Raw genomic sequence first — 27324 nt, 5'->3', positions numbered from 1 at the left:
TTGTTATGGTCTCATGGAGTAAAGGTGCTATTATTTCTCTGTGTGGCGAAACACCGCCACCTAGCGTTTTTCGAGTAAACCGTCACGTGACTATAAGTCGAGGACACAACTGTCGCATGTGAGCGATCGCAGTAGAAAGTCTGGGGTGTCTTCTGTCATTACTCGGCATTGGCGCAATGAGGCACAAAATCTTTTTACAAAATTGAGGGTGTCAACAGTAAAATGGACAAGATCAGGACCTTCTGATTGCTTATCATCTGTGTTTAGCTCGCTGTATAGGCTGGGCGCACACGCTGAGCTTCCTTAAAAGCAGCAGCACAGAGTCAAAATGTCAACAAACGGTAAATGGCTGGAGGTGTGACAGTCAGGCTGAGTCAATGCTGTAACTCTGACCTTTGATAAGGTTACATTTTGATGTCTTTGAAGAGACATAACATTCATAACATTCTTAGAAGGTTTATCCTAAGCAGAGCTTGAATCGTTAAACCAATAAGCATAACACGTTAGGCTCAATTGTAGGATGCTGTTTGTTGGGTGTAAAAATTCCTGGAACCTTAATGTCACTTTATCAGAGTCATGAAGAATTTGTGTCTCTCAAAGCAGCAAACAGTGTCTGCAAACTTTAGAGGCTCAAGAAATCTGGCTTCATTGTGAGTGATGCTGATGACGGACAGAACTCCAGTGAGCACAGCTGTGGCCACAGAGAGCCTCAGCACTTGTTGTACGCGGCTCATAACAGCAGGTGTGCTCAGTGAGGAGCTTCTGTGGCTGTTCTCACCGTACTGGGTTTCACAGTGTGGGAGATGAGAGCTGAGACAGAACCCTCAGAGGGATGGATGCTGTACAGAGGCCCTGTCGGAGTCTTGTCTGCTGGTTGGAGGAGGCTCTTATTCCACTCTACAGTCTCATACTCCAGATCTGCCTCCAGACACATATTGAACATCAGCACTGGAACTCACCGGCACCAGGAATCCACAACCTGGAGGACACAGAAAAGTCCCCTTCAGCTCCAGGTGGGACCACGGTTTCCTGTAAAAAAACAATAAAGTACAGACAGCACAGTTGCCATTAACTGTGGATTACAAGCACTTGTAGCTAAAAGTTTTAGTTTACCAAGTACAGCTGTTATTTTGTACCACAATAGTAAAATACTGACCAATGTTAACAATTAATTACCGTTTATTTATACCTTTTCCAGAGGATGTATATTTTTGCGTGAGCATTTAATTCATTTGCTAGCAAACATGACTGTATACATTTTTATAGTTTTTGTCAAAATGTTTTTCAAATGTTTCACAATATGACACTTATTGAACTGCTGGACAGGACGAAAAAATAATCAATTCATGAATTACCACCAAGACACAAAGCAACCTATGACCTGTCCTTGTGCGTGTGAGCCGTATTACAGTACAGTCTTGCCTTGACTTAGTTCTTTTCTTCCTGCAGCCCTCCTGTGTGGATCTAATAGGAATCTGAGCAAGCTGGCTGCTCCCCACTCTGTTCAATGCTTTCCTGCCTGTTTAGATGTGAAATCAAAAAAGCTGCAGACTATTGCTTACTTCCTCTCAAAAGTTGTTTATGGTTGCTTGAGTTAGTTTTTTTTCTACTATCACTGTTAGAGCAGAGGAAGAAGTACGTGGTCAGCAGCAGTGGTCGAGTGGAGCACAAGCATGAAAAAGAGGAAACGGTAGTTCTAACGTGGGTCAGAAAACAAGAAAACCTGAAAGTGGATGGAACCATGAGTGTAAGAGGTGCTGTCCAGCCAGCTGGGAACAGCTGTTTCTGATTCATACATCCACCCACATAACTACCATCCAGGCGAAGGCTTCACTCTACTGATTTAAACACTGAATTTGTATTCACCTTGACTGGGTTAAAACATCTTTTAGTAGATACAAAATATTGAAAAAAAAAACTCAGCTAAACTATCACTGATGAGACCAGCTGTGCAGTGTAGTGATCACGGTATAAATCAAACAAAACCAAGCACCTGACCCATCCTTTAAATAGGAACCCCGAGTCCACAGATGTTGAGCAGCGTCCCAGGGCACAGAACCCCCCACACCCGTTCTGTTGGTGAGGAAGAGACAGCTGTGGTGACAAATCTCTGTTCCTGTAGATATGAGGGCGCTTGTTCACCTTCGTCCAATGTGCTGAGGTTTTACTGTTAAATCTATGATCCCTGATTTCCTGCATGACATTCATGCAGACTCTGTTTGCAGTTCAAAGTGGAATCTTAACTGAGTGGACTGACATTAAGACACAACAGAACAGCATCCACTGAGCCAAACCCGGTACCATCAAAATCTCAGCCTTTGGGGTTTTATTTTGAAGTATCGGCTTCAGAACAGGTGTCAGATTTGTCTTATTGTGAAGGCAATGTACGGAAGTCACGTGCGAGTGTCTGAACGATGTGGTACCGTTTGTGAGAAACTTCGTGTGGTTCCGTCACCAAGGTAAAGCTGTTGGTCCGTCTCTGCAGCTACACTCGGAGCTTCACTGGAAAACGCGCTCGTTTTAGCTGCAGCGGCTAAACGGAGCGTGCCCAGACCAGGCTGACCTGAGTGCCGCTGAGCAAAATGCTGTGAGCTCCTGAACCGTGAGTACAGTTCGGTACCGAGCCTGTGGTTTTCGGACCGTGGTTATAGATTAATTCAGGACCTGTAATTTCCCGTGTGACCCTTGATTTTAGCTAACCCTCGCTATGCTAGCGAGTTCCATTATCGGACAGGGTTCGGTAGAATAGCTGCACGTTTCCCTTTAAACCCTTTATATTCTCTCTGGAAAAACGAGCGTAGCTAAAGTCCGTGGCGGCCGTGGCTCAGCTACAGGTCACGTTTAGGTGACCCGGTTTACCTTGTCTTGCTTTGGTTTTGTACAAATAACGGTTCAAAGTGTTTCACTGCTGTTTCAAACCACACTGGACACCCGAGTCTGACTCCGAGGCTCTAAATGTGATCTGTTTGAACGCTGCCTTTAGTTTGGATTACTTGTCTGTGAAGGTGAGCTCAGTTTATCAACTCCAGTGTCCGAGTTTGTCTCCAGAACAGCGGTTCTGGTGCACGGTCGCAGAAAGTGTTCCTGTTAGCAGCAGTGAGTGACAAGAGTTGGACCTGTGGTGCTGCACAGGGACACCGCGTAGTAATGTTCTGCTGGTTGTTGAGTTTCTGTCGCTGCTGCCATGGAAACGTATTCAGGTTACAGCACGTGTCCATCAGTTCATTAGTTCCTCCGTCGGCAGAACGGAGCTGAACCGTCTTTATCAGTAGAACCAGCAAACGAGCCATGTTAATGTATAAATCACTAGTGTATGTTTACCATCCTGTGACCTTTGACCCTCCCGTTAATGTGTCTGAACCTGCGCGCGCGCACAGTTGTGACGCTCACCTCTCTCACCTCTGCAGTGTGATGTAAGGCAATGCTCACTCGGCCACCATGGCCAGTGTGACGCTGCGCTACTTCTGCTATGGCTGCCTCGCCACCTCGGCCACCTGGTCCCTCCTCCTCTTCCTCTACTTCTCTCTGGGGGCTGAGTCGGGCCCCAGGTCCCCTCTGCCGCACCGGGGACGGCTCATCACTGGGGTCCTGTCCGAAGAGAAGGCGGGACGCCGGCCTCAGCCACCCAATCGGGGAGCAGAGCTGTCACCGGAGATGGGTGAGAGGCAGTGGTGTGTTGTGTGTTTAACAAATGAATTCCTATAAAGGTTTAAACTTATTGTTCCAAACTGAAATACCGAGCTGATGGTTCTGACACTGATTCTGTCCTTGTAAACACAATGTTACTGTGTCCCTCCTGGATCCTGACTCTGACTCTGTGACTCTGTGTGCAGGGATGATATTCAACGAAGAGGATCAGGAGCTCAGAGACACTGGTTACCACCAACACGCCTTCAACGTCCTCATTTCCACAAGACTGGGCTACCGCAGGGAGCTGCCAGACACTAGGGTGTCCCAGTAAGAACCTACGTTGCTGCTGGTCCCAGTTCTGGATCAGACACACTGATATTGTGCACCTCGTCTGGATGTACCTGCAGAACCTTAACACATTAGGGCCCTGTGTGATACTGATACATCTGGAGCTGTACGTTAAACTAGGTCTGAAGTTTCACGCTGGGTTGTCGGCTGAGGGCAGAAATTCTGTGTTCTATACAATGTAAAGCTTCAGATGTAATTAAGATCACTTTAATGTTTGCAGAACTGCTTACAATTCAGCAGCAAATCTAAAAGCTCCTGTAATGAATCATTCAACTTATCAGAGCAGAAAAACAGCTGTGAACAGTGAACCATTCAAACTTTATATTAACATGGCTAACTTAAGTGATCTCTAAGCCAGAACTGGAGTTTGAGCGACAGACTAACAGCCGGTTGAGGGATTAATGTCTGGAGCCAATCCTCAGTAAAGCTGCTCGCCGACAGCTGTCACATGACGGTCTCCAATGCACACATTTATGATTCTGAAATAAACAATTATTCAGTGTTATTATTCCCCCCATAAATTCCATACCATCATCACGCCCTGAAAATAATGTAACTACGTGGCATGATGGGAAACTTCTGGCTCTCCATGGATCCCCCGTTCTTTGTTTTGTGGGGGTTCACCTGGATGGACCCGGTGTGCTCAGGTCCTTCTGATCCAGATCCAGCAGCAGCTGTTGTGTGTTTAGGGACCAGTTGTAACCTGATACTGTATGTTCTGATCAGGTGGCGTATCTCTGTGCTCAGGTGCAAGGACAAAGTCTATCCTCTGGATCTACCTTCTGCCAGCATTGTGATCTGTTTCTTCAACGAGGCCTTCTCTGCCCTGCTGAGAACTGTCCACAGCGTGCTGGACAGAACGCCGGCCCACCTGCTGCATGAGATCATTCTGGTGGACGACCACAGTGAGCTCGGTAACACAGGAAACACTTGTAAACTTCAGAATAAATGCTTAAACAATACTCTTAATCTGAAACTTCACGTATATGCTGTGTTTGTTTAGATGAGCTAAAGGAACACTTAGACCGCTACATCAGTGAGGAGCTGGAGAGGAAGGTCCAGCTGGTGAGGAACCAGAGGAGGGAAGGACTCATCAGAGGACGGATGATAGGAGCCTCACACGCTACTGGTACATCCTACACCCTTGCACTCTCTTCTGTTCTACAGCCTTAAAGTGCGTGTTTTAGCTACCACATCCCTCATCCTTCATCCTCACTCTCTACGTGCTCTTGAACAAAACAACTTTGAATCCCACTTGTTCCCTGCATACGTCGTCACTGCCTACATGCTACCTTTCCTGAACCAGAGGTCTGCTGTGGTCCAGTTGTAGGCACTGTTCTGTGATGTGGCCCTGGTCTCTTGAATAAATTTTTATTTATACGGTGCCAAATCACAACAAAGGTATCTCAAGGCACACTTCAAGGTAAGGTTTAAGACCTTACACAACTAAAACCAACAAATCCCACATACAGCAAGAAGAAGAAATCTCCAGTAGAACCAGGCTGGATGTGGCCATCTGCCTTGACCGTCTAGGGTGAGAACAACAACAAGCAACAACAGAGTACAGGCAAGATGGTTGGACCAAGGACTGCCCATAGCATGGACATGAGCTTTTAGGTATCCTTTAGTCCAATGAAACCTGTAGGCGAGGACAGAGTGGGAGAGAGAGAGAGTGGGGGAGAAGCACAGCTACTGATGAGAAAGAGACAAATAACTTATAAGCTTTATCAAAAAGGAAGATTTTAAGCCTGCTCTTAAAGGTGCAGAGTGTGTCAGCTTCTCGAACCTGAACAGGGAGCTGGTTCCACAGAAGAGGAGCTTGGTAGCTAAAAGCTCTGCCTCCCATTCTATATTTAAAGAATCTAGGAACCACAAGTGTTCTGCTGGCAGCATAAGGAACTATGAGGTCTTTAAAATAAGAAGGAGCTTTATCATTAAGTGCTTTGTAGGTGAGTAGGAGAATTTAAAACTCTATCCTACATAGAAATATCATTCTATTCTCCTATTTCTGGGTTCAGGTGAAGTGCTGGTTTTCCTGGACAGTCACTGTGAGGTCAATGAGGCCTGGCTGCAGCCTCTGCTGGCTCCGATCCAGATGGACCGCCGCACCGTCGTCTGCCCAGTCATCGACATCATCTCAGCTGACACGCTCGCTTACTCGTCCTCCCCCATCGTCAGAGGAGGCTTTAACTGGGGGTTGCACTTTAAGTGGGACCCCGTCCCACCCTCTGAGTTTACAGGGCCAGAGGCAGCTACCAGGCCAATAAGGTAATGCACTGACTGATAATTTGGGGGGAGCATTTTTGTGTGAAGCAGATTCTGATTCAATTTGGATGCTCCTCCAGGTCTCCCACCATGGCTGGAGGTTTGTTCGCTATGAACAGGAGGTACTTCAACGAGCTTGGCCAGTATGATGCCGGCATGGACATCTGGGGTGGAGAAAACCTGGAAATCTCCTTCAGGGTGAGAAAAGGTCAAAAATATGGTGGATGTGGTGAAACTATGTCTTTCTCACACTGTCTGAACCCGGTCACTATAATTGGTCATACAAGTCATACAGGCTCCTTCTGTTCTGTGGGCTACAGGAGAGGAACCGCGACTGTTTGGTTCTGAACTTCTGACGTTGTCCTGTGTCCCTCTCAGATCTGGATGTGTGGGGGTCAGCTGCTCATCGTCCCCTGCTCCAGAGTTGGTCACATCTTTAGGAAGAGGAGACCTTATGGATCCCCGGGGGGGCAGGACACCATGGCCCACAATTCTCTGCGTCTGGCTCACACATGGATGGACGAGTACAAGGTAACGGGCAGACACGGTGACCCAGCAGACATCCTCGGAGTCCTGTTAGTCGTGTCATGCATGTGTGGTCCCATCAGGAGCAGTACCTCTCTCTGCGACCAGAGTTACGCGAGCGCAGCTTTGGCGACATCAGCGACAGGGTGGAGCTAAGGAAACGGCTAAAGTGTCGCTCCTTCCGCTGGTACCTGGACACCATCTACCCTGAGATGCAGACCATCGCCAATGGCAACAAGCAGCTGCAGCCAGTGTTCATGAACAAGGGGCTGAAACGACCCAAAGTCCTGCAGAGAGGACAGGTACCAGAACCGTCCCACAGCCAGATACTCACATTCTTGTGGTTTGGTGAGGTTCTGTTACTTATTTTATTCAAGACCAATACTATGACCCTGATCTGATCGGAACCAGGAAAACATGACAGCAGCTCACATTTAACATCCACAAAACATCAAGAATTTTATCAAAACATGTCTTACAGCTTCGTAACCTGGCGACTGGACGTTGTCTGGTGGCCCAGGGCCGAGCCAGTCAGAAGGGGGGCACCGTCGTCCTGAGACCTTGTGACCCTCGAGACCCAGAGCAGGTGAACAGACGCTCTTATTCACTGTCGTCAGTTCCTGTTTGACACATGTTTAGCATGTCCCTCAACCTCTACTTGTCTGTGTTCAGCAATGGGTCTACGATGAGGAGGGTCAGCTGGTCCTGGCAGGTCTGCTGTGTCTGGACGTGTCAGAGGTCAGGACATTTGACCCTCCCAGACTGATGAAGTGTCACGGTTCTGGAGGGTCACAGCAGTGGAGCCTGGGGGTGAGACTTCCACACAAACATACATGTGTCCAGGCCAAGCTCACGCTTCTGAGTGTCTTAACTCTGGTCTGTCTCTTTGTAGAAATCCAATCGTCTCTACCAGGTTTCAGTTGGTCAGTGTCTGTCCGTTGCACAGCCAATGGGGGCCAAAGGCTATGTCTCCATGGTGATCTGTGACTCCTCTCAGGTGCAACAGTGGCAGCTGCAGGCCTGAAGACAGGACAACTTTGTGGATTTGACGTGTTTTAGTTTCTCCTGAGCTTTTAGAAGACTCACCTTTATCTGATCTGCTGAAGACACGCTGAAGTATCCTGGAATGGTTTTGAATTTGGGAAACAAGTATTCCAGAAATCAACTGGAGTAGGTTTTCATTTCTGACTTGGCCTGTAATGACATTGAACATCCCGGAAGTAATGCTCTGCATCCTGTGTGAAGTGGAGCTGATATTTTGGGGTTTTAATCCCAGATATCGCTGTTAGTGTAACGGTGAGAATCTGATTTTAAAGTGATTCATTTTTTAACATGTTCTGAAAGTCTATGAGTCTCTGGACTAGCACTACTGGACAGATGAATCCTGTGCTGGGTCCGATCCACAGTGTTACATCAGTGTTCTAACATCTTGAGTCATTTATTAAACAGCTTAAGACAGGTTCCCTGTTTTAAATACACACACTTGTGTGAGAGTGCACGTAACAAGTGATAGTGAAGGTTGGATTCAGTTCATGTGCAGCTGCTGCCCTCCACCTGGTAGGTGCAGAGAGAAGCTGCTAAGTCACAGCTGGATCCTCCATCAGGTTTTAAGGAGTTTCTATTCAGGTCACACAGTTACCGCAATAAATAATCATTTACAGTATTTAAGATTTTTTGTCATGAACCAAAATAAACGTTTTCCATTATCTGGAACTCTTTATTTTAAACTGTCTTGTGTTCACTGTAGTTCCACATGATGAACAACAGGTGTCAGTGTGGTGTAGAAAAACTGTCCTGAGGCTTTGTGGCTCCGCTGGTCTTTTCTGGGAATTTGTCACATTTATTTCTTGTGGGGTTACGTCTGGTAAATTAGAAATTAGGAGGTTTAAAGAGGCTCCAGGATTCTTCCAGGCATTCTTGAAACTATTCTTTCATCTTTGAGCGGATACTTGGGATCCATCAGTTACCTTGAGGAAGATCCATGAGGGTCTTGTGGTTCTTTCATGGTTCCATGAATCCTTGCACATTGAGTTGGGGACAGACCACATCTGTGTACTGTGTAAACCTGTGTTCACATTTGAAGTTCTTTGAATCATGTCTTTAAAAGCTGTGATAATCTGTGGAACCGTTAACGTGGAGAAGATAAGCCTGGTACGTCTGTGAACCGTTCTTCATCATTGCATCTAATAAACACAATGAAGAACATCTTTTGTCGACAACAACAGGCGTTCTAATTAAACACTGACTTTAATCCCTGATCCTGATGATGATGATGATGATGATGAAGCTTTAACTCTGAACCAGAGGAGGGTTTGTAGTTCTGATAGCACCTCCAGACCATGTGGCCAGACCCAGACTCTGACTGAAACTGGTATCATAGTTCCAAGTTCTAATTTCTGTCTAAAGTTTCCAGAGCTGAGTCAGCGTTACTGCAGTGAGTCACCTGAAGCTCATCATCATCCTCCTGCACTCAGGTTAACTGCTGCCCTTTTTGTGGGCGGTAATCAGTGGTAAGTGGACTGTGTTCTGGACGGAGACGATCAGCCGCCTGCAGCTGATCAATACGCCAATCAATACTGGGAATAGAGGAGATCCAACAGGTCATCATTTGTGTGTGTGTGTTTGTTTTTATGGCTTCATTATGCAAATGCTTCTTTGTACACAGTGTGTGTGTGTGTGTGTGTGTGTGTGTGTGTGTGTGTGTGTGTGTGTGTGTGTGTGTGACTGGATGATGAACCCTGAACTCAGTTTTGAGTTCAAACGCTCACTGCTGGTTCGGATGTGGGACTTCGGTCTCTCGCTCCACTCGTCTCTCGGCTTTAACACATTCTCTGTGGGTTTAACATAATCACGTTATGGATCCAGTTTCACCCTCTAAGTGTGTCAGTAAGATGATCTGATCACAACTCTGGAGCAGAACAAAACCTGACCCGGTTTATTAGAGACAGTCTGTCCGTCCAAAGTGCACCTGAAACACTGCTTCTAACATTTGCTACTTTTCAACACCTTGACACTTCACAGGACGACGGGATGGGTGGAAGGAGCGATGGATGATGCAGGTGAGAAACGGAGCTGGTGCATTCAGGAACCGTTCTGTACCCAGGCTAGTGAGAGCCATTGAAGGCAGGTCAGGTTCCATTGATTTCCATTTTCCATCAAAGGTATAATAAACTGTTCTGCCACGTCTGTGCTCACGTTTCCAGACGTTGCCAACGATCCGAAAGATTTCCATCAGAGCCCAACACCTGAGGACGTTTTAATGTTTATACTCATATGTCAATATTACTAATGTGCCCAATCGTCATACTCAGGCCAGAGGTATTAGCTTTCCAGCTTCTTTACATTTCGCTCTATGTATATGTGTATTTGGTCTTCACAGACAGCAGTAAACTGTGTCTACTTGGCCTAGTAGCTCAGTGGGTAGAACATCGGCCCCAGTTTGATCTCTGCTTCTGGCACCAGGTGTGCCCTTGAGCAAGACACTTCACAATAGCTCCCTGGGTGGCGCCACGTGGCAGCTGACTGTTCCCCAGGGGATGGGGGCAAATGCAGAGGTCAAATTTCTCCAATGTGAAACTAATAACCACCTCGTTTGACAACATCATTTTAGTTATCATTTTTGTGACAGTTCTTGGAGCTGTCACATGCACCTACCAAGCTGTCCCACAATCACTGGCCTTTTATCCTAAGACAAAGTGGAATCTAGATGCTGCTCACCACAGTGATTGTTCAGCGTCTGTACAGTTTAAGTCACCAGCTGAAGAGTATCCGTACTTGTTTTGTAGTTCTGAGTGTGTGACCCAGTGATGCAGGACGCCATGAGCCAGCGGCAAAGACAAAAAATATTTTAGCTTTAGTTGCAGATATGACCACGATAGTGACGGTGATGATGATGATCTCAGCTGTTTCTTCTGGCTGAAGGCAACAAAAGACCTTGACCTCATTCACTTTGACCGAGTCCAGTTTACATCTGCTACTGTAGGATGATGATGTGACTGAACGTAGGCACAACAGAACAGAATGACAGACAGCTCAACGTGAGGCTGTGCCTCTCTTAGCAGCTCAGCTTGTCCTTCCACACATTTCATATCTAACGACAAAAACTGTCTCTCTAAGCATTGATGCCCCCCCCCCCATATGTGGGCTGGTGATTACTGGGACTAACGCAGTCCAGCAGGGAGAGCGATGGGAGGTGAACACGTCTGCCGGATCAATGAAGAGCAGAAGTGTTGCTCATAACTGCAGCTGTTATCAGAAGGACGGTGTTTTATCTATTGATCAGCTACATGCTGGGAACCAACCGGCTCCTCATGCCTCTAAGTGAATTAAAGTGAGTGTGTACGGCCCCCCAGGGCTTAATGAAAGAGGAGGTTACATCTGGGGCTCTGTGGGCAGGATCAATGAGGGAGGGGGAGGAGAGAGAGACAGCAGCACAGAAACACTTTCTCAGAGAGAAATACCGACGACTGCAGGAAACATGGAGCTGTGGGACCTTTTCTAAAAAAAGAAACAAGGTTAAACTTCAGCTGAATTTCTTATACTTACTGGCACAATGGAGAGAGGGATGATGCTCGGGATCGTCATGGCGACGGCACTGGCCCGGTTGAATGGAGCTCGAGTGGTCAGCGGTAAGTTAACAGATTAAGCAGCTGATCTAAAGTAAACTTTAGTCCTGAGGTGTTAAACCTTGGCCGTTTGAACTGATTCATAATTATTGAATTACTACTGATTTATGTACATTAAATATATTAAGTGATTAGTGATTAAGCGATTAATGATTTCTGTGCTTTAACTGAGCAAAGAGTCTATTTTCTGATTAACCCTTAAACTTGAGTGTGTAAATTCTTCTACAGTGGCTGAAATTCTGTAATGAATTTGTACCCAGTTAGATATATTTTTTATTTATTTAGCTCCTGCTGACACTTTATTTTGCATCGGTCAAAGATGCTTGAAACCTTGAAGCACAAGGCGTTCAACAGTAAGTGGAGCTGAAGTCTTTTCAAACTGAAAGGAGCAGTGTTTAAACTAAATGAATATCTCACCAGCAGCACTGAGGTGAACAGGCTGAAGCTCACACTGGTACTGAACTGGAAGCAGGTGTTCCTTACCTGGGCGCTCAGCAGCTCTGGGTCGATTCTATTGGGGCTCAGGCAGGATTTAACCTGCCGGGTGGGAATGTTCTTTCATTCTCTGGTCAAACTGCACATTAGATCAGTCCACGTCAGGATGAGCCTCTCTGTCCTGGTGAGGCAGAAAACAGTTTTTATTGTGAGTGAAGTACTGCATCCACCAAGGATGTGTATTAATAACATGTTTATATTCATTTGTACAGACGAGACCTGTGGTCATTTATAAGCCATTTGTTGTCTTTGTGCTAAAACCCTTTGACTTCTAACCTGTGCTGGCAGAACGATGCTAGCCTGAATGAGGCTCATGCCAGTGAAGCAAATCTGATTTTAAGGGAGGGAGACAGAGCGGGCGAGTGTGGCTGCTGCTAGACAGTTATATATGGAGCTCTTTAGTGGCTTTAACAGCAAAGTGATGATGGTGCAGAAGAGAATCCAGCTAATCACTTAAAGTAGCTTCAAGTGTGTGCGCAGCTCTTTGAACCAGGCTGAGGATTAATCACTGCAGATACACAGAAACACTTGCCATCAGTGTTTTTCCTACTGGACAGATCCAACTTCAGTGAATCTGGCTCTAATGTAATAATGACACACTGATTAGACTAAACTAGTAGAGACTAGTGACTGTGATACACACTCAACCATGTAAGATATGTATGATAGCACAACGCCCATGGAGTGGGTGGTTAGCTCCACCAGCGGTTGAGTGGTGTAAAAATTCAATTCAATTCAAACTCGTAAGGAATTGTGGTGATAGTGAGCAGAATCCTCTGCTGAGGACAGGGGACAGGAGCTCTTCTGGTTAAGGAGCCAGTCTTTGTCTCCAGGTCAAATGGTGTGTTTGGATGATCCACTGCGTCCCTGCTATAAGATCGCATATTTCCACGACATCTCAAGTCGTGTTGCGTTCAGGGAAGCGCATCAGGCTTGCAAAGTGGATGGAGGGTCTCTGCTCAGCATCGAGAGCCCGGCCGAGCAGAGGGACATGGAGCATCTGCTGCAGGTGAGACACCCAGGCGGTTGTCTTTGTGTATATTTTGCTCTTCTCTTTCTCCCTTCACAATCTTCTTCCTCCTCTTCAGAAGCTGCGTTCAGGAGCCGTGGGTGGAGCAGAAACAGGTGGAGGCATTGCAGACGGGGATTTCTGGATCGGTCTCACCCGAGTGGACGGAGCGGATCAAGCTCACCCTGAACAAAGCAACACCTTTATTTCCTGCCCACAGCTGTACCACTGGACGGACGGCAGCCCCGCCCTCTTCAGGTGGGTGTGATGTAACAGCTTGATCACTGAAATTAGGTCGATATGGAAACAGAAACAGGTCTGAAACATTTACAGTTCAGGCCAATGCAGGAAGGTGGTTGAGGTCCCACATCTGTCCACATGAGCATAGCCGTCTCTGGCTCCTTACAGACAAACACGCTGATGGACACATCAAAAATGACCCTCACTCCTGTTTCACACCCTATTGCTACAATAGCTCATAAATTAACTAAAGTCTACACAAAGACAAAACAACCTCCTCCAGAACACGATGTCACTGATGCAGGAACTGGTATACTGACGAGCCGTCCTGTGGAGGAGAAGCCTGCGTCGTCATGTACCATCAGCCCACGGCACCAACGGGTATGGGCGGTCCTTATCTGTACCAGTGGAACGATGACCGCTGCAACATGAAACACAACTTCATCTGCAAATACCAGCCAGGTAACACCAGCCAGCCTGCATTCTGTCCTTCCATCAGTTCACCTCTCGTCATTGTTCGTCCGTGGTTTTTCAGAGAGCTACCTTGCGAAGAAACAGGGTGACACACCTGCAGGACGGGGCACAGGTGAGCAGGAGGGCCTGGGTAGATAAAAGTGAAATCCCACATGCTTTTATTTTATAACAGTTTCCTTTCACTTGTCTTCAGTCTAAAGAGGAAACACTTTGACACAGACAGGAATTCCTGCTGATCATCCAGATGGTTTGTGTTGTTGTGTCTCTGCAGTGACCACGACAGGTGGAGGTGTGGTCACGCATCCTGCAGACAGAGCAGACGTCACCATGACAGGAGCTTCAGGTACCAGTACAGCTGGTCCGGCTTGAAATGGACTGGTCTTGATTTAACAGCCCTTCTGTCTCTCTTCAGGCATGTTACTGGTCTATGTGATCATTCCCACAATCCCCCTGCTGCTGCTCATCCTCGTGGCCTCTGGAACATGTTGCTTTCAGATGCTCAGTCAGAGGTGAGACGCCCTTTTCTTGTGTGCAGTGCTTCTGACGGGTCAAACTCTGAGGCAGTCTTGCTTCAGTGGGGCACAGGTTTCACAGTGTGTCTTTGTACTCCCTGGTTGTGGGCACGCTTGGTTGAAACTGTGAATGTGACCAGTTTTAGAATCACCCCTGCTTTTCCTTTTTCAGTCGACCCCGCACCAAGACGGCTGTTGACCAATCAAATCTATGGATTACCTGTGCGCCAAAACCTGACAGCATGGATGTATAAACCCCCACCATGTGACATCATGGCAGAGGAATCACGATCAACTGATGGACAGGAATGACATAAACAGATGGACAATGATGTCATTTAGCTTCTATTCAATTTTCACACGATCTTCCTTCCATCGAGGGTTTTTGTTTAAACATCACTAATCTTTGACTCCTTTCCTTACTTTTATCCTTCCATTCACCTGTTTGTATGATCGCTCTGTGCTCACCTGCTGAACCAACTGTGTTTCCTGTGGCCGTCATGTTCCAGCCTGTCACTTTAATTAACCGTGTTGAGTTAATGAGATGGAGTGAGCTGCAGCTGAGAGAAAATGAAGTATCCCACTGGGAGGAGTCACTTTTAGGAGTGTGTTTGATTTTAGAGTCATCTGATGGATCAGCTGCACAATGGGTGGGGTGGGTTTAATTGCAACAAGGCGAGGGTGTTTAGGTTTAATTCGATTTGCTGCTTCAGCAGAATCATGTTAACATCGTGAAGTGAGTTTGTTCTGGTTCTGAGTCACATTGAGAAGTATCTATTGTTAAAGTAAAAAAAAAAAATTAAATATGTACAAATTTGATTCAGTTCCTGCTGCTCGTCACGTTGATCCAGAGTTTTAACAAGTGTTAAAACAATGTTACAGCTGTGAAACATTCAAATGTCTGAATTTAAACAAATCACTGTTATATTTACTGCTTTTACCTTTTATTTACAGCAATGAATCCCAACTTTGAGAACGTTTTCTCACCTTAACTGTCATCAGTGGTGCCGTCGGCGAGCTTAATAAGTCACAGTCAGGTGAGTGGAAACAACCCAAGAGCGGCGATAGCAGAAATACTACAGTGCCTGGGAGATCCAGCTACTGACGGATCCGTATCCTGGTAAAAAATATCAGTAAGACAAAACCGTAGCAAGATTAAAAGAATCAGGTGACAGCTGTGCAGCTTCGGGACCGGTCCAGCAGCACCACGTTCACTTCTGCCAGTTCTATATAGTGAAAACCATTAGTATGACCAAGTGTTAGCCACATCTTTGAAAAGATCCATTCCCTTTTTGACCGAAAGATTGTGTTCTAATGTTCTAATGAAAAAAGATAAAACAGTCACATTAACTACAGCAAAATTAATGTTTTGTTGTGTAATTGTTTAATAAATGTAGCGACATTAAGAGATTCCAGTTCAAAGCTCCAGTTTTGTGAAACATGAGCTTGAGCCCAGATCACTGGAGCAGGAAGATTAAAGCTCTTTGATGTGTAAAGTTTCATTTTCAACTGGTAAAATCCCTCAATCAATTAATGTTTCCTCATCAAAACTGTTTCATGGTAAAGTTTGTGAAGTAGTTCTTGGTTTCTGTCTAGCAGACAAACCTCCACACACACTTTCGTCGTGTCATGAATAAACTTCCTTCACTACAGAGTTGGTCTGTTAGCTGCCTTCTTTTGTTTCCAACATGTGACATGAACAGCAGAGGTAACCCTGGTTTATTTTACTGATTCAAGCACATGTGTAATTCAGATCACCGAAGCGTCTCTTATGATTGTGTCTGCTTTAATGTCACGTCTTCAGTCCGTACGTTCCCATCTGTGTGTCCAGTTTGATTCAGGACGGTGTGAGCACGCTCGGTCCAGATGTGTTACGTGACGTCAAGCTGCTGGTGAGCATCTGTGTCATCGCTCATCACAGTCTCAAAGTGCTCTGCTGCAACGTCTACAGCCATCACTGTCGCTTCCTGTTTGTACGTCAGAGTAATGTCATCGTCAAACAGGATGGGCGGGGGCTCCTGGGCCGGGGTCCTTCCTACTCCATGCATGCGCTTCTTGTGCTGCTGCAGGTTCCCGTGGCGGTTAAAGCGGGCGGTGCAGAGGTCACAGGCGTACGGGCGCTCGCCGGTGTGGATGATGACGTGCCTTGCAAGCTGCGAGCGGCACTTCTTGTCTTTGCCACAGATGTGGCAGACAAAGCTCTGCGGCAGGCGCTCTCCATTGGCATGAACAACCTCACGGTGCCTCTTCAGGTGACTGAGGCGCCTGAAGCTGCGGGTGCAGAAGTCGCAAGCGTACGGTCGGATCTCACTGTGGATCATTGAGTGGCTCGCCAGCAGAGACTTAAACTTAAAGACTTTGCTGCAGATGGAACATGGGAACACCCTCGCTGTCGTACTCCTTCTGCGTCCGGCTGCGTGCACGCCATCGCTGACTCTGACCTTCAGGTGAACGCGGACGTGGTGCTGCTTGAGGCAGGTGGCTCGCTGGAAGCTACGCAGACAGATGCCACAGCGGTGCGGTTTGTCACCGCTGTGGATGCGGCAGTGAGCAGAGAGCAGCGCCTCCGACTTCAGTCGCTTCCCACAGATGTTGCAGGTGAAGGGTGCGTCAAGTGGCGGGTTCTCACCATTCACTCGATTGATATGGACCAGGATCTTGTGGCGTTTGAGCTGGTACTGTCGACCGAATTTGCGTCCGCAGATATCGCACAGGTGCGGACGTTCGCCGGTGTGAGTCTGGTAGTGGATGGCGAGCTGCGACTTGCACTTAAACTCTTTGCCACAGAAGTCGCAGAGGAGCGAACTTGGCCGCTGAGGCTCCACTGCGCCCGCCACGTGGGCAATCTTCTTGTGGTGCTCCAGGTCGTTGGTTCTCATGTAGGCTTTGGGACAGAGGTTGCAGCGGTGCGGTTTAATGCCCGAGTGAATGACCTCGTGTGTCTTGAGTCTGGACCTGCAGTTGAAGGTTTTACCACAGACTGCGCACAACCAGGTTGGGACCTCGCGCTGCTTCTCCAGCTTTGCGACGCCATTGGGGTGCAGCCGGTTAAGGTGGTGCTGCAGGTTGTCACGACGGTTGAAGCGCAGGTCACACAGGTGGCAGGCGAACGGCTTCTTCCCTGTGTGGATGAAAGAGTGTCGTGCCAGACTCGACTTATTCTTCATGACTTTGCCACAAACATCACACACGGTGCTGTCGAGCTCCAACTTCACCACACTGAGAGGTGCATCCGGGGACTCTGGCTGCTGCTGTACATCCTCCAGAGTCAAAGGAAAATTGACATCTGCTGGGGGACAGAAGCAAAGTGATAACAGACTTCGAATGCAGAGGAAAATAGTAAAAATCATTAAGTAAAAATATGTCATGTTAAAATTATTTTAATGTTAGACAAAAATAAATGTAAAGTAATAAATACTAATTCTTATTACACATTAAATAACATGCAAGATAAATCTATACAAATATATTTAAATATTATCATTTCTATTATTAAGGAATATTAGAGTTTTTCTCGTATTTCTAGTACAACACTATAACCAGGCCTTAAACCATATTTTCAAAACCGTAAGTTCATTTTCAAAGCAGCATTCCCATTTGAACTTTTCATTTCTGAACTATAAACACTATTCTCTGCTTTGACTCATGAATCAAATCTGGTGAACCCTTTTTCAAAACTGTAAGCACAAATCCCTGCATTTCTTATATATTATATACCTCGTGCTCAGTTACAAAACGCTGGTATTCAACAAAATCCAGTAGTAATTTAGCAAAAGATCACACTACGCATCAAAAGTTACCACACAATTAGATTCTTCAACAGACAAAAAGGGCCCAAATCATTTCTTTGAGTTACGAAATAATGGATTTAATGAGAAATGAAAGAATAGGTTAAAAGGAAAAGGGAGGAGAAGAAGAAAAGGCAAGGACAAATTGAAATTGGAGCCACTGTATTTGTCCTGTTGTTGACCATGTCCGTGTCCATGATAACTGTCACAGCAACTGCAGCCACATTTGAGTGGCTTCACTGTGGCCTCCATCATCAAAACCTTCAGGGAGGAGGACCGGTCAGTGTCCTCACAGTGAGGCTGCTCTCTACAGTAATGTTAGAATCCGACACTGACTGAAGACACTGACTGGGAGGCTCTCTGAACCTCAGTCCCCATTGATGGACTGACAGACTACATCCAAGATTATATTTATTTTTGCGTGGACACCCATGTACCCGATAAAACTTTTGGCTGCTCTCCTAACAATAAGCCATAGGTGACATCAAAGCCACCCTGAATGAAAAGAAGAAAGCATTCAGGTCATGGGACAGGGAGGCAAGTAGGAGTTTCGGAAACTGGAACACAGACTTCAGAACAACAACACCAGGGAAGTGTGGAGGGGCATAAGGACCATCACCGGCAGCCAGGTGACTGCGGGGCCCGAGGACAGGGCCAATAAACTTAATAGCTTCTTTAACGGATTCCATGTTTGCCTCTAAACCCCCCGCTGCTCACGATAGGCCCCCTTCACTTCACCCACAGGGCTCATTCACCCCCACCTCACACACAATCACAGCAGATTAAGTGAGAAAGGAGCTAAACAAGCTTCACCCAACAACGGCTGTAGGACCTGATGAAAACCACCCAGGGGTGCTGAAGGTCTGTGCCCCCCAGCTATGTGGTGTCCTCCAACACATCTTCAACCTGAGTGTGCAGCTGGAGAGAGTTCCTCTTGGGTGGAAAAAGTCATGCATTGTACCAGTGAATAAGACGCCGCGTCCCAGAGTCCTCAACGATTACAAAACCGTGGCCCTGACCTCTCACATCATGAAGACTTTTGGGAGGCTGATCCTGGACTCCCTGCGTTTAAACCCCTCAATCAATTGCATATCAAATTTGAGGATGTGTCTCTTCTCCTCTGCTAGTCTGCCGGTACACAAACGGTTGGACATCTGGACACGAGTTTGTCAAACTCCTGAATTTTGCTAATGTCACCACCCTCATCGGTCTCCTCTCCCTGTCTGACAGAGATGAGTCAGCTTACAGGAGGGAGATAGCCAGTCTGGTGTCATTGTGCAGCGCTAACAACCTGGAGCCTAATGCTCTGAAGACAGTAGAGATGACAGTTGACTTCAGGATGAACCCAGCCCTGTCATCCTCTGTGACACCCCAGTGAACCCTGTATGGCCCTTCCGCTTCCCTGGCACCATCATCAGCCAGGACCTCAAGTGGGAGCAGAACATCAGCTCCATCCGCAAGAAGGCTCAGCAGAGGATGGACTTCCCAAGGCAACAGAAGAAGTTCCACCTCCCTGTGAAGATGTTGGTGAACTTCTACACTGCCATCATTGAGTCCATCCTAACATCCTCCATCACAGTCTGGTTTGCTAACGTGCTAGCGTCCACGGCCAGAGACAAGCCCAAGCGGCAGCGCGTCATACACTCTGCGGGGAGAGGTTATTTGGCTGCCACCTTCCTTCTCTCCAGGAACTGCACATCTCCAGCACCCGGAGACGGGCAGCCAGGATTGCAACCGACCCCTCTCACCCAGGACATGAACACTTCCAGCCCCTCCCCTCTGGCAAGACGGTCCGTTCCTTCAGGACTAGGACCTTGTGCCACAAAAACAGCTTCTTTCCCAACAAGAAGAAGACGGCTTTCTATCTCAGGGAACAGAGAGGAACAGCGGTGAGTTCAGCATGAACTCAGGCCAAGAAGTGCCACAGGGGAGAAACTGGAGGAGAGGAAGGAACAGCAGTAAGAACACCAGAGATCGCCTGAAGATCATCTCTGAACCATAAACTTGGACTGGACTTTACTGATAACACTGCCCTGTATATGCCCTGTATAAGAAGGGCCAAAGTTGCCTCCACCTTCTGAGGAGACTGAGGTCCTTAGGAGTGTGCAGGCCTATGCTAAGGACATTCTATGACTCTGTGGTAGCTTCTGTTGTACATTACACTTGCTCAAGGACACAAATACCTACGTGAGAGTCCTACATGTTCCTTCCAATTTTGCATAAATTTAGGTACAGTACTACATGTCTGAGCTGTAAATATGTTTCATGTTCCTTGTAATCTAGCACAATTTTACACATCTTTCTCTATTTTGCATCTTGCTGTCTTCCTATGGCCACTCCAGCAATTGAATGTCACCACTGTGGGATGGATAAAGTTTAGCTCTCTATCTATCTATTGATCCATCCATCCATCCGGAGGGCTCATGTGTATTGTCTGAGGGCAAAGTTTGGTTTTGGAGCCAAGGTGTATGGTTTTGATCCAAAAGAGGAAAAGAGTTTCAGTGTCTGGAGAACTTGATGGATTTGTGTTTACTGTTGTGAGAATGCGAGGCATAGCTCCAAGAAAGATGTTTAAGCAATCGAGAAAAACAGTAATAAGTTTAAATTAATATTTAAGTATATAAGAACATGTTGGTCCTCTTCACTCACCTTTTCGAGGTGGAGTCCAGGCAGGGTCATCTGTGTCCTCCACCTGCCGCCGCAGCTCCACCTCCTCCTCCTCCTCCTCCTCCTCCTCCTCTTGCTGCTGCTGCTGCTGCTGCTGCTGCTGCTGCTGCTCCTCCTCCTGCTGCTGCTGCTGCTGCTGCTGCTGCCGACCAGGACCAGGTAAGACCCTGCGGCCCCGGCCACGCTTCGGTGGATTGCGTTTGGTGGTGTTCCGAGGCATTTTCCTTTGTGTCCTGGACCTGGACTCTGAGGGGTTGGGGGAGAGTCTAATAGCAGGTTTGATGGTTCTGGTTCTGGTCCGATTGGTAGTGCAGTGCTGCAGCAGGGCACCCCCGTTTTGTTCGTCTGGTCTGACAGACAAACAGTGCAGCAGCATCTGAGATGAACCTTTACACACAGACAGAAGATTGATTCTTTTAAGTGACTCGCATCTTTAACTCTTAAACAGTAAAGTAAACAATTCATTTAGTAATTTGTTCATTTCGTTCATTTACAGCAGGTGGTGCTCTAGCCCACCTGCAAACATATACTGAAGACAATATGGTTTGCCTTAGCGGACAAGTTATAAATACACAAAGTACCACAAGCAATTAAAACCACGTGAAATCAAATACACACCACAATACACACATGAAGTGACTTATGTCCTGCATCTTCTCTGCCATTGTTGTTTAACAGTACGAGTCGCTTGGTTACAAATGAAATGAACGAATGAACAAACTGTCTGTAAGGATCCAAATGAACAAATCTCAATGTCTTGCTGCTTGCTATAGAGCCTGCATGGCCTGACTGTCACGTAACAAGAGAATGAGTGAACAATCTGTAAGGATTCATATGAACAAATCGCAGACAAACTGTAGTACATGCTGCTTGCCACAGAGCCTGAGCTGTGAACAATGAACGAGAATGATGAACTAAACCGTGCAGCCTGAGCTGCCTTTTACGTGACAGCTGGTAGTGAACAACTGAAAGTAAAACTTATTTTGGCAATTAGTGGGACTTTTGAAGCAAAAAGTAAAAATGGTGGTGCATTTATTGTGTCCAAAACATGGCATTATTGTTGTTATTGTTGTTAATAGTTATATTTTATTATTTTGTGGTATTGAGTATAACACCAACTGACAAAATTTTTGAAAGTATTTTTGATAGTATAAGATTTACAAACACACTTTACATTATTTACACACACAATAACACTACACACATATACTAGAATCAAAGACCACTAACGATTCCATGAATAAATAATGTATGTCAGGCGTCAGGGGACAAATAAATAAACACCAGCTTTCAGATATCATTAATTTCCTTGCTTCTCAGTACAAACAGCCCCGTAGAGATGAGCTACAGCTGTCAAGTGACAAAGGATCGAATCCCCGAGGAAGGACGTTTACTTGAGTGAGTCGTGAACGAATCATTTTTTAGTGACTGTCCTGCTGACTGATCTTATGCAGCTGCTGCAATGTGGTCAGAGAAGGTACTGCATCACAATGAACGAATCGTTCACCTAGAGAATTAGGTATTCCCGAGTCATATACCAGATTAGTTCATATTGAACGAATCGTTCACAAATGACACATTACTGGCGTATATTGTGTTAATAGCGCCAATTAAATAAGAGTTGTGTTTCCGCGTGTCAATCATTTAATGTCCATCCTCTGGGGGAAAGCCCCACAGACCACCAGGAACAACCACTGCTGAAAAACCATCACCAGCTTCCACCATCAAGAACGACAATTCCCATAGTGCATGTCAGCAAGAAACTACACGTCTGAGAACTTCAGATGTGGCGAGACAGCTGAACGTTTGTTGACTTTAGGGCATCGAGGGATTCTACTGGACATAAACGTGACATCGCTGGACTCCAGCAGAGCAGGAACCGGGCTAACTGGACTCACCTGTGGGTGTCCAGCTGAAGTCCACCTGGACGGCAGCGTCTCTCCTCTCCGCCGCCTCGCTCTGACAGCCCACCTCCCTCCTTGCCTCCTCCGGGCTCTCCCACTGGCAGCCCACCTCCCTCTTCCTCGGCGGCTCCTCTCCTTCAGCTCCGAGCAGGAAAACACAAAGCTGCTCGGTTCCTGTGGGAGGCTGCGGGAGTTCGCACGACATCTTGAGAATCCCCCTGAAGAGGAGACAGCCGTCATTAGATGTTTGTTGTGTTTCTTCTGCTCTGACTGACCATTAATGTAAAGATTGAGGTTCAGTGTGGCGGCCGTTTCGTTTCTATCGACCCGTTACAGCAACAGTAGCAGACCGACTATAACTTAAGAGACTTCGTGTTCATAATCACATATTAGACCGTTTATGTGTTTTGGTTTCTGCTGAACAAACTTTCTATCGCGCGCTAAACTTAGCACCATGCTAGCATCCGCTAGCTGCTAACGTTTTTTTCCGTCACAAAGCAAAGCCCGTCGGGGAGGGTCGCCGCTTTACCTGACAGCGGCTCCGCCGGTGGCTCTGGGGGTCTTTAGTGTCCAGTCCAGAAACCAATGTAACACAAATTCACTGTTTAGTTTAGAAAATATCAAAATGCCGCCGAAACCGTGGGCCGCACCGGAAACGGTTCTTCTTCTTTCCCGCAGGTTATGTGGATTGCGCTGCCCCCCACAGGCCGCAACAGGAACTGGACGTGCCTGGAAGTTGAGTCACGGCGTCTGTGGCCTACATCATGAGCATCTGGCTGACAAACACAAACTGGACCGTGTTTAATGCCCTTAAACTTCCCTGGGTATGTCACAAAAAGTGGGTTATGTGCAGTGCTACCCACTGCACCACCGTGCCGCCTATTTCATTATATCATATTAATTAATTTTGAACAATTTGGAGTGTCATACATTATTGTGTCATATTGCAATAATCCATTACTAAAAATATTCTACAGTAAACAACCTTGAAACTAAATAACTGAACTTTGACCACCTAGTTCCTCAAATTAGTATAACATTGTTCCATCACAGTACTACTTAGTACTTCATAGACTACTACTACAGCAAATTTCACCCTGTGTAAGACTGTGACTCTGCATCCTGAGTTGTCACAAGAATGTAAAGAAGACCATAAATAAATATATACATGAGGTAAGAGTGTATAGATATTTTTATTTGCAGTATTTTGGAATCATACAACATAAATAAAAGCTTTGACAACAAATGTTCTCGTCTACAGAGCCATACTTCACCAGGATTCAGTCAAAATCACAACCTGTAACTGCCAGGGTTTGACCAATAATAAGTGGTCAAGTGGTGTGGTTCTCATGGTTGAACATCAAAATCCAACATGATTGTCTCTCTGTGTGCTTCACAAAAACAACAATAACAGCACTGATACAGAACAACTGAAGGAATAAATATTCGTCTTCCTGCCTCCTCCTGGTCTATGTACATTATTAACAGCACACAAGTATCCAAGACAAAACCACCAACCAGCACCATCCAGCCACTGAGGAGAGAATACCCAGAAACAAGAACATGGAGAAGTCCAGGTTCAAAGTTCCAGTTTTACCGGAACCAGTAAAAATAAAAACAAAGTACGAGACAGGTGGATAGTGATTCTTAGGTTTATGGTACAGACTTGTGTGTTTCCTTCTGAGGAAAGTAATCTCAAGTCAAGTTATTTTCCTGAACTTTTGACCTGTCACTCAACCTTTATTAGCAGATAAACACTGGGTGGTAACTATGAGAGTTTTCATTATCTAAGCTTCTCTGGGAAAACTGATTGATCAGACTGAATTCCTGAAAACAAAGAAAACCAAATCTGTGCTGCATTAAAAAGCTCTGTTTATGTGAGGATCAGACTCTGGGGTGATGTTTATTCCAAATCATGGTTTTGTGACTAATCAAATAATCAATAATCAATTTGATTTTTAGTTTTAGTGTCTAACACACTGTGTCCCACAAGGGGTGTACTGTTTGCTGCCTTTGGGCTAACAAAATAATTGCTGTTTTCACTTACACTTACAACATTATGCTGAATCTTCATGAAGTGTCCTGTATAGTTAGTCAAATTTCATTTACCCAACCCTGACCTGCCCGTCGCAGATGACGTCTAAATTTGAAATCTGCTTTCCAAGAAAATAACACCTGTCCTGTCGTCAACCGTTTTTATGATTTAAATACTATGAGAAGCTAATTCAGACAAGCTGAAGCATTGATGTTTTACTTAATACTGTAAATAACAAAAAACAATCACTTAATTAAACTAAAACTATAAGATATGCCTTTCCAGGGTTCAGCTGTTAAACCTCCTTACCTGCTGTCTGGGTTTAAAGATGGTTCTGGTTGAGACTTGAATAAATATAAGACAATTAGAAAAATAGCTTTTACTAAATTTACTTGGAAACTGGGGGAAAGACAATTGGAGTTCCCATTGCCATGGGACTACTGCCTTCAGCTAATTTCATGAGCAAAATTTGGAAAGTTCTAGACAAGGACTCAGACTATAGGTGTATCCTGGCACACAGGTGTTGGTCACATGATGACTGAGGCCGATGAGCAATCCCAGATCAGACGGTCCAGTCTGATCTGGATTTGGTTCTAATTTGTTTTAACACATGAACACAAATGTAAAAAAACACATTAATATAAAAACGTGAGAATTAATGGGTCTGCTGGAGTCCAGTGTGTCCTCGTGGTTCAGTCAAACAACGCAGTGCAAAACCTCCTCGTCCTTACATCTCCTGTCTGTTCCCCTCTTCACTCAGTAGTAGACATCACCTCTTCCTCCGTCAGTCACAGGGGACAATGAGGATGATGAAGGACTGTCTCTTGTTGAAGCTAAGCAGAGTTGAGATACTCCAGAGCTACTTCATAACAAAACTTATACTGTTCCTGTGGAGAAAAAAGGGGAAAAATTTGCATCCCCTGTTTTTTACACGTGTATGTTCACTGTGTGTGTGTGTGTTTGTGTTGGTTACCAGCAGGTCCACCATGTTTGGTTTGTTGTTTCTGAGCGTTTTTACAGCGTGAAAGACGTCAACACAGCGCTGCTGTCGCAACATCTCGCAGACTATACTTATACTGCAGAAAACGCCGCTGCGACCCCCTCCATTCCTGGGGAGGACATGAGAGAGGACAAGAGCAGGACACAAAGAAATAGGAAGCAATAACAAGAGGTGAGAGGAGGAAGAAGGAAGGAGAAAATAATAGAGGGGTTAGAAACTTCTTTTCACTAGATGGAGACAAATCCTCAGTGATGAGAGCTCAGCGTTCCACCCATCATTGTAGTGTCGCTGTAGTGTTTAGTAAATTCTTACAGGCAGTGGACCACAGTGCGTCCGTCCCCACCGTCGTACTCCTCCTGCCATTTGTCCACCTGATGAACCAGTTTGAGGAAGGAGCGCTTGGAGACAGGCGTGTCCCGGTACATCGGCCAGCCCAGGAACTGGAACTGCTGCACCATGCGGTAGCCGTCCTGTGGCTTCAGGAGGGCAAAGCAAGAACGGGGTCAAATCTAACTCACCTAAAAAGCCACACATAAACACTGAGCATGGCACTGACAGGAGAAGAAATGGAAAAGGAAAGAAACGAGTTGGAACAGAAGAAAGCAGAGACGTAAATATGGAGGTGGTGTGGATAGAAATAAACCAGAAAGGAATGAACAGGACGAGCAAAGAAGGCAAGGTAACCAGTGGAAAGACAAGGTTGCAAGGCAACAAAGGAAGAAAGAGGATAAACAGATCATAAAATAAAACGGAGATGACAGGGAGGAGAAAAGGTTGAAATCAAATGCACTGATAGCTAAATCTGACCTGTCACCGTGAGACGGGTGGGGAGGGGCGACAGGATCAAACACACAACAAATGCAGAGAGGCACAGGGAGGAAATGATGCAGAAACCAAACCCAAAGCTAAACTCAGCCCAAAGGGGGGCTGAGGTCTAAGTCAAATGCATTGTGATCTACACAATGCAATTCTACACAGCGAAACAGACCCAACTTCACCAGACAGAACTCAAGCACATAGCAGCTGGTAACAGTGAGTGGACAGGAAGATTGTTTGTGTTACTCAAACCTTAAACAGTGTTATTTCTGTAAGCGTCTTGTGTTACTGCTGCTAAAGGGCTGAGACAAAGCGAGCAAAGAGAGGGAGCGAGACAAAGTCAAAGGGAGGGGACGCACCCTGGCTGTGTTGTAGATTCTGAAGATGCGGCTGATGACATCCTCCTCCAGGTCTGCAGAGACAAACTCCACCTGCAAGGAGCCGAGGCGATGCAGGCCGTTCTCCGGCCAGTACTGAGGACACAGCTGGGACACAGACACTTTACTGGTTACCAGGCACCTAGAGGCAGTCATCAAGCACCAGTGTGTCTTTCTGTGGTGTGTTTACCTGTGCAGGATCCACATCGTTCAGCATGACGATGGACGTGCAGTGGTAGTCCAGGACCAAACGCCAGAAGTCCTTCACCGTGTTGGGGAGAGGATGCTGGGTAACAATGAAGGCTGACGGCTGCTTGTAGCTCTGCAACAGGAAATGACATCACATCACACGCAGCCAACATATTCCTTTTTCCTTCTCTATCCTTTTATTTGAAAAGAAAATGTTTCCATTACACACTCTGTGGTCAACTGTTAGCTTGGTTTCCATGACAATGCAGTGGTTTGTCTCTACCAAGGCTGGATATTCAGGGTAAAAACAGGAAAAAGGGCAACATACAGGACTCAGTGGACTCCTTCGATTTGTTCTAGTTTCAGTGGACACCTGTGATTCGTCCTCTAATTCTCCTCTTATTTGTCCACTCATACCCATTGGA

At 46.1% G+C, this 27324-nt stretch overlaps 4 protein-coding genes across 16 annotated transcripts in view; 2 read left to right on the top strand and 2 right to left on the bottom strand.

The window, feature by feature from the left end:
* Positions 1-3438: 3438 nt before the first annotated feature.
* Positions 3439-8474, top strand: galnt11 (UDP-N-acetyl-alpha-D-galactosamine:polypeptide N-acetylgalactosaminyltransferase 11 (GalNAc-T11)). The gene is made up of 11 exons (XM_029147904.3): positions 3439-3658; positions 3834-3957; positions 4726-4892; positions 4982-5107; positions 5997-6246; positions 6324-6441; positions 6622-6774; positions 6852-7070; positions 7250-7354; positions 7441-7578; positions 7661-8474. The coding sequence occupies exons 1-11, from the start codon at positions 3439-3441 to the stop codon at positions 7790-7792; spliced, it is 1752 nt and encodes a 583-aa protein (XP_029003737.1). The 3' UTR covers positions 7793-8474.
* Positions 8475-11019: 2545 nt separating this feature from the next.
* Positions 11020-15777, top strand: chodl (chondrolectin). Its single transcript, XM_029147949.3, has 8 exons — positions 11020-11396; positions 12722-12897; positions 12977-13155; positions 13442-13599; positions 13673-13723; positions 13883-13954; positions 14024-14120; positions 14296-15777. Exons 1-8 carry the CDS (start codon positions 11321-11323, stop codon positions 14375-14377), a joined length of 891 nt encoding a protein of 296 aa, XP_029003782.1. The 5' UTR covers positions 11020-11320; the 3' UTR covers positions 14378-15777.
* Positions 15491-23171, bottom strand: LOC114853952 (endothelial zinc finger protein induced by tumor necrosis factor alpha-like). The gene is made up of 4 exons (XM_029147896.3): positions 23012-23171; positions 22477-22700; positions 20561-20965; positions 15491-17409 (listed from the first exon to the last, which is right to left on the bottom strand). Exons 2-4 carry the CDS (start codon positions 22685-22687, stop codon positions 15995-15997), a joined length of 2031 nt encoding a protein of 676 aa, XP_029003729.1. The 5' UTR covers positions 22688-22700; positions 23012-23171; the 3' UTR covers positions 15491-15994.
* Positions 23172-23656: 485 nt separating this feature from the next.
* Positions 23657-27324, bottom strand: part of LOC114853948 (receptor-type tyrosine-protein phosphatase mu-like) — a 71386-nt gene continuing 67718 nt past the window's right edge. For all 13 annotated transcript variants that reach the window (XM_029147880.2, XM_055507684.1, XM_055507686.1 and 10 more), the window contains 5 exons: positions 26901-27032; positions 26693-26818; positions 25830-25993; positions 25491-25626; positions 23657-25404 (listed from right to left, as the gene is read on the bottom strand). In XM_029147880.2, the coding sequence (XP_029003713.1) occupies positions 25351-25404; positions 25491-25626; positions 25830-25993; positions 26693-26818; positions 26901-27032 (612 nt within the window). In that variant the 3' untranslated portion in view covers positions 23657-25350. The remainder of the gene's footprint in view (positions 25405-25490; positions 25627-25829; positions 25994-26692; positions 26819-26900; positions 27033-27324) is intronic.

This window comes from Betta splendens, chromosome 4 (genome assembly GCF_900634795.4).
Source record: "Betta splendens chromosome 4, fBetSpl5.4, whole genome shotgun sequence".
Taxonomy (NCBI): Eukaryota; Metazoa; Chordata; class Actinopteri; order Anabantiformes; family Osphronemidae; genus Betta; species Betta splendens.
This window is presented reverse-complemented; position numbering and strand designations above follow the sequence as displayed.

Excerpts from the sequence above, each read along its gene's own strand:
- LOC114853952 (XM_029147896.3), bottom strand. The coding sequence starts at position 22,687 with ATGTCGTGCGAACTCCCGCAGCCTCCCACAGGAACCGAGCAGCTTTGT. Across the intron at positions 20,966-22,476 it reads CTTCAGCTGGACACCCACAG|GTTCATCTCAGATGCTGCTG; the intron begins GTGAGTCCAGTT and ends CTGTGTGTAAAG. Across the intron at positions 17,410-20,560 it reads CTGGACTCCACCTCGAAAAG|ATGTCAATTTTCCTTTGACT; the intron begins GTGAGTGAAGAG and ends GTCCCCCAGCAG.
- galnt11 (XM_029147904.3), top strand. The coding sequence starts at position 3,439 with ATGGCCAGTGTGACGCTGCGCTACTTCTGCTATGGCTGCCTCGCCACC. Across the intron at positions 5,108-5,996 it reads AGGAGCCTCACACGCTACTG|GTGAAGTGCTGGTTTTCCTG; the intron begins GTACATCCTACA and ends TTCTGGGTTCAG. Across the intron at positions 6,442-6,621 it reads ACCTGGAAATCTCCTTCAGG|ATCTGGATGTGTGGGGGTCA; the intron begins GTGAGAAAAGGT and ends TGTCCCTCTCAG.
- chodl (XM_029147949.3), top strand. The coding sequence starts at position 11,321 with ATGGAGAGAGGGATGATGCTCGGGATCGTCATGGCGACGGCACTGGCC. Across the intron at positions 13,156-13,441 it reads GGCAGCCCCGCCCTCTTCAG|GAACTGGTATACTGACGAGC; the intron begins GTGGGTGTGATG and ends TCACTGATGCAG. Across the intron at positions 13,724-13,882 it reads ACCTGCAGGACGGGGCACAG|TGACCACGACAGGTGGAGGT; the intron begins GTGAGCAGGAGG and ends GTGTCTCTGCAG.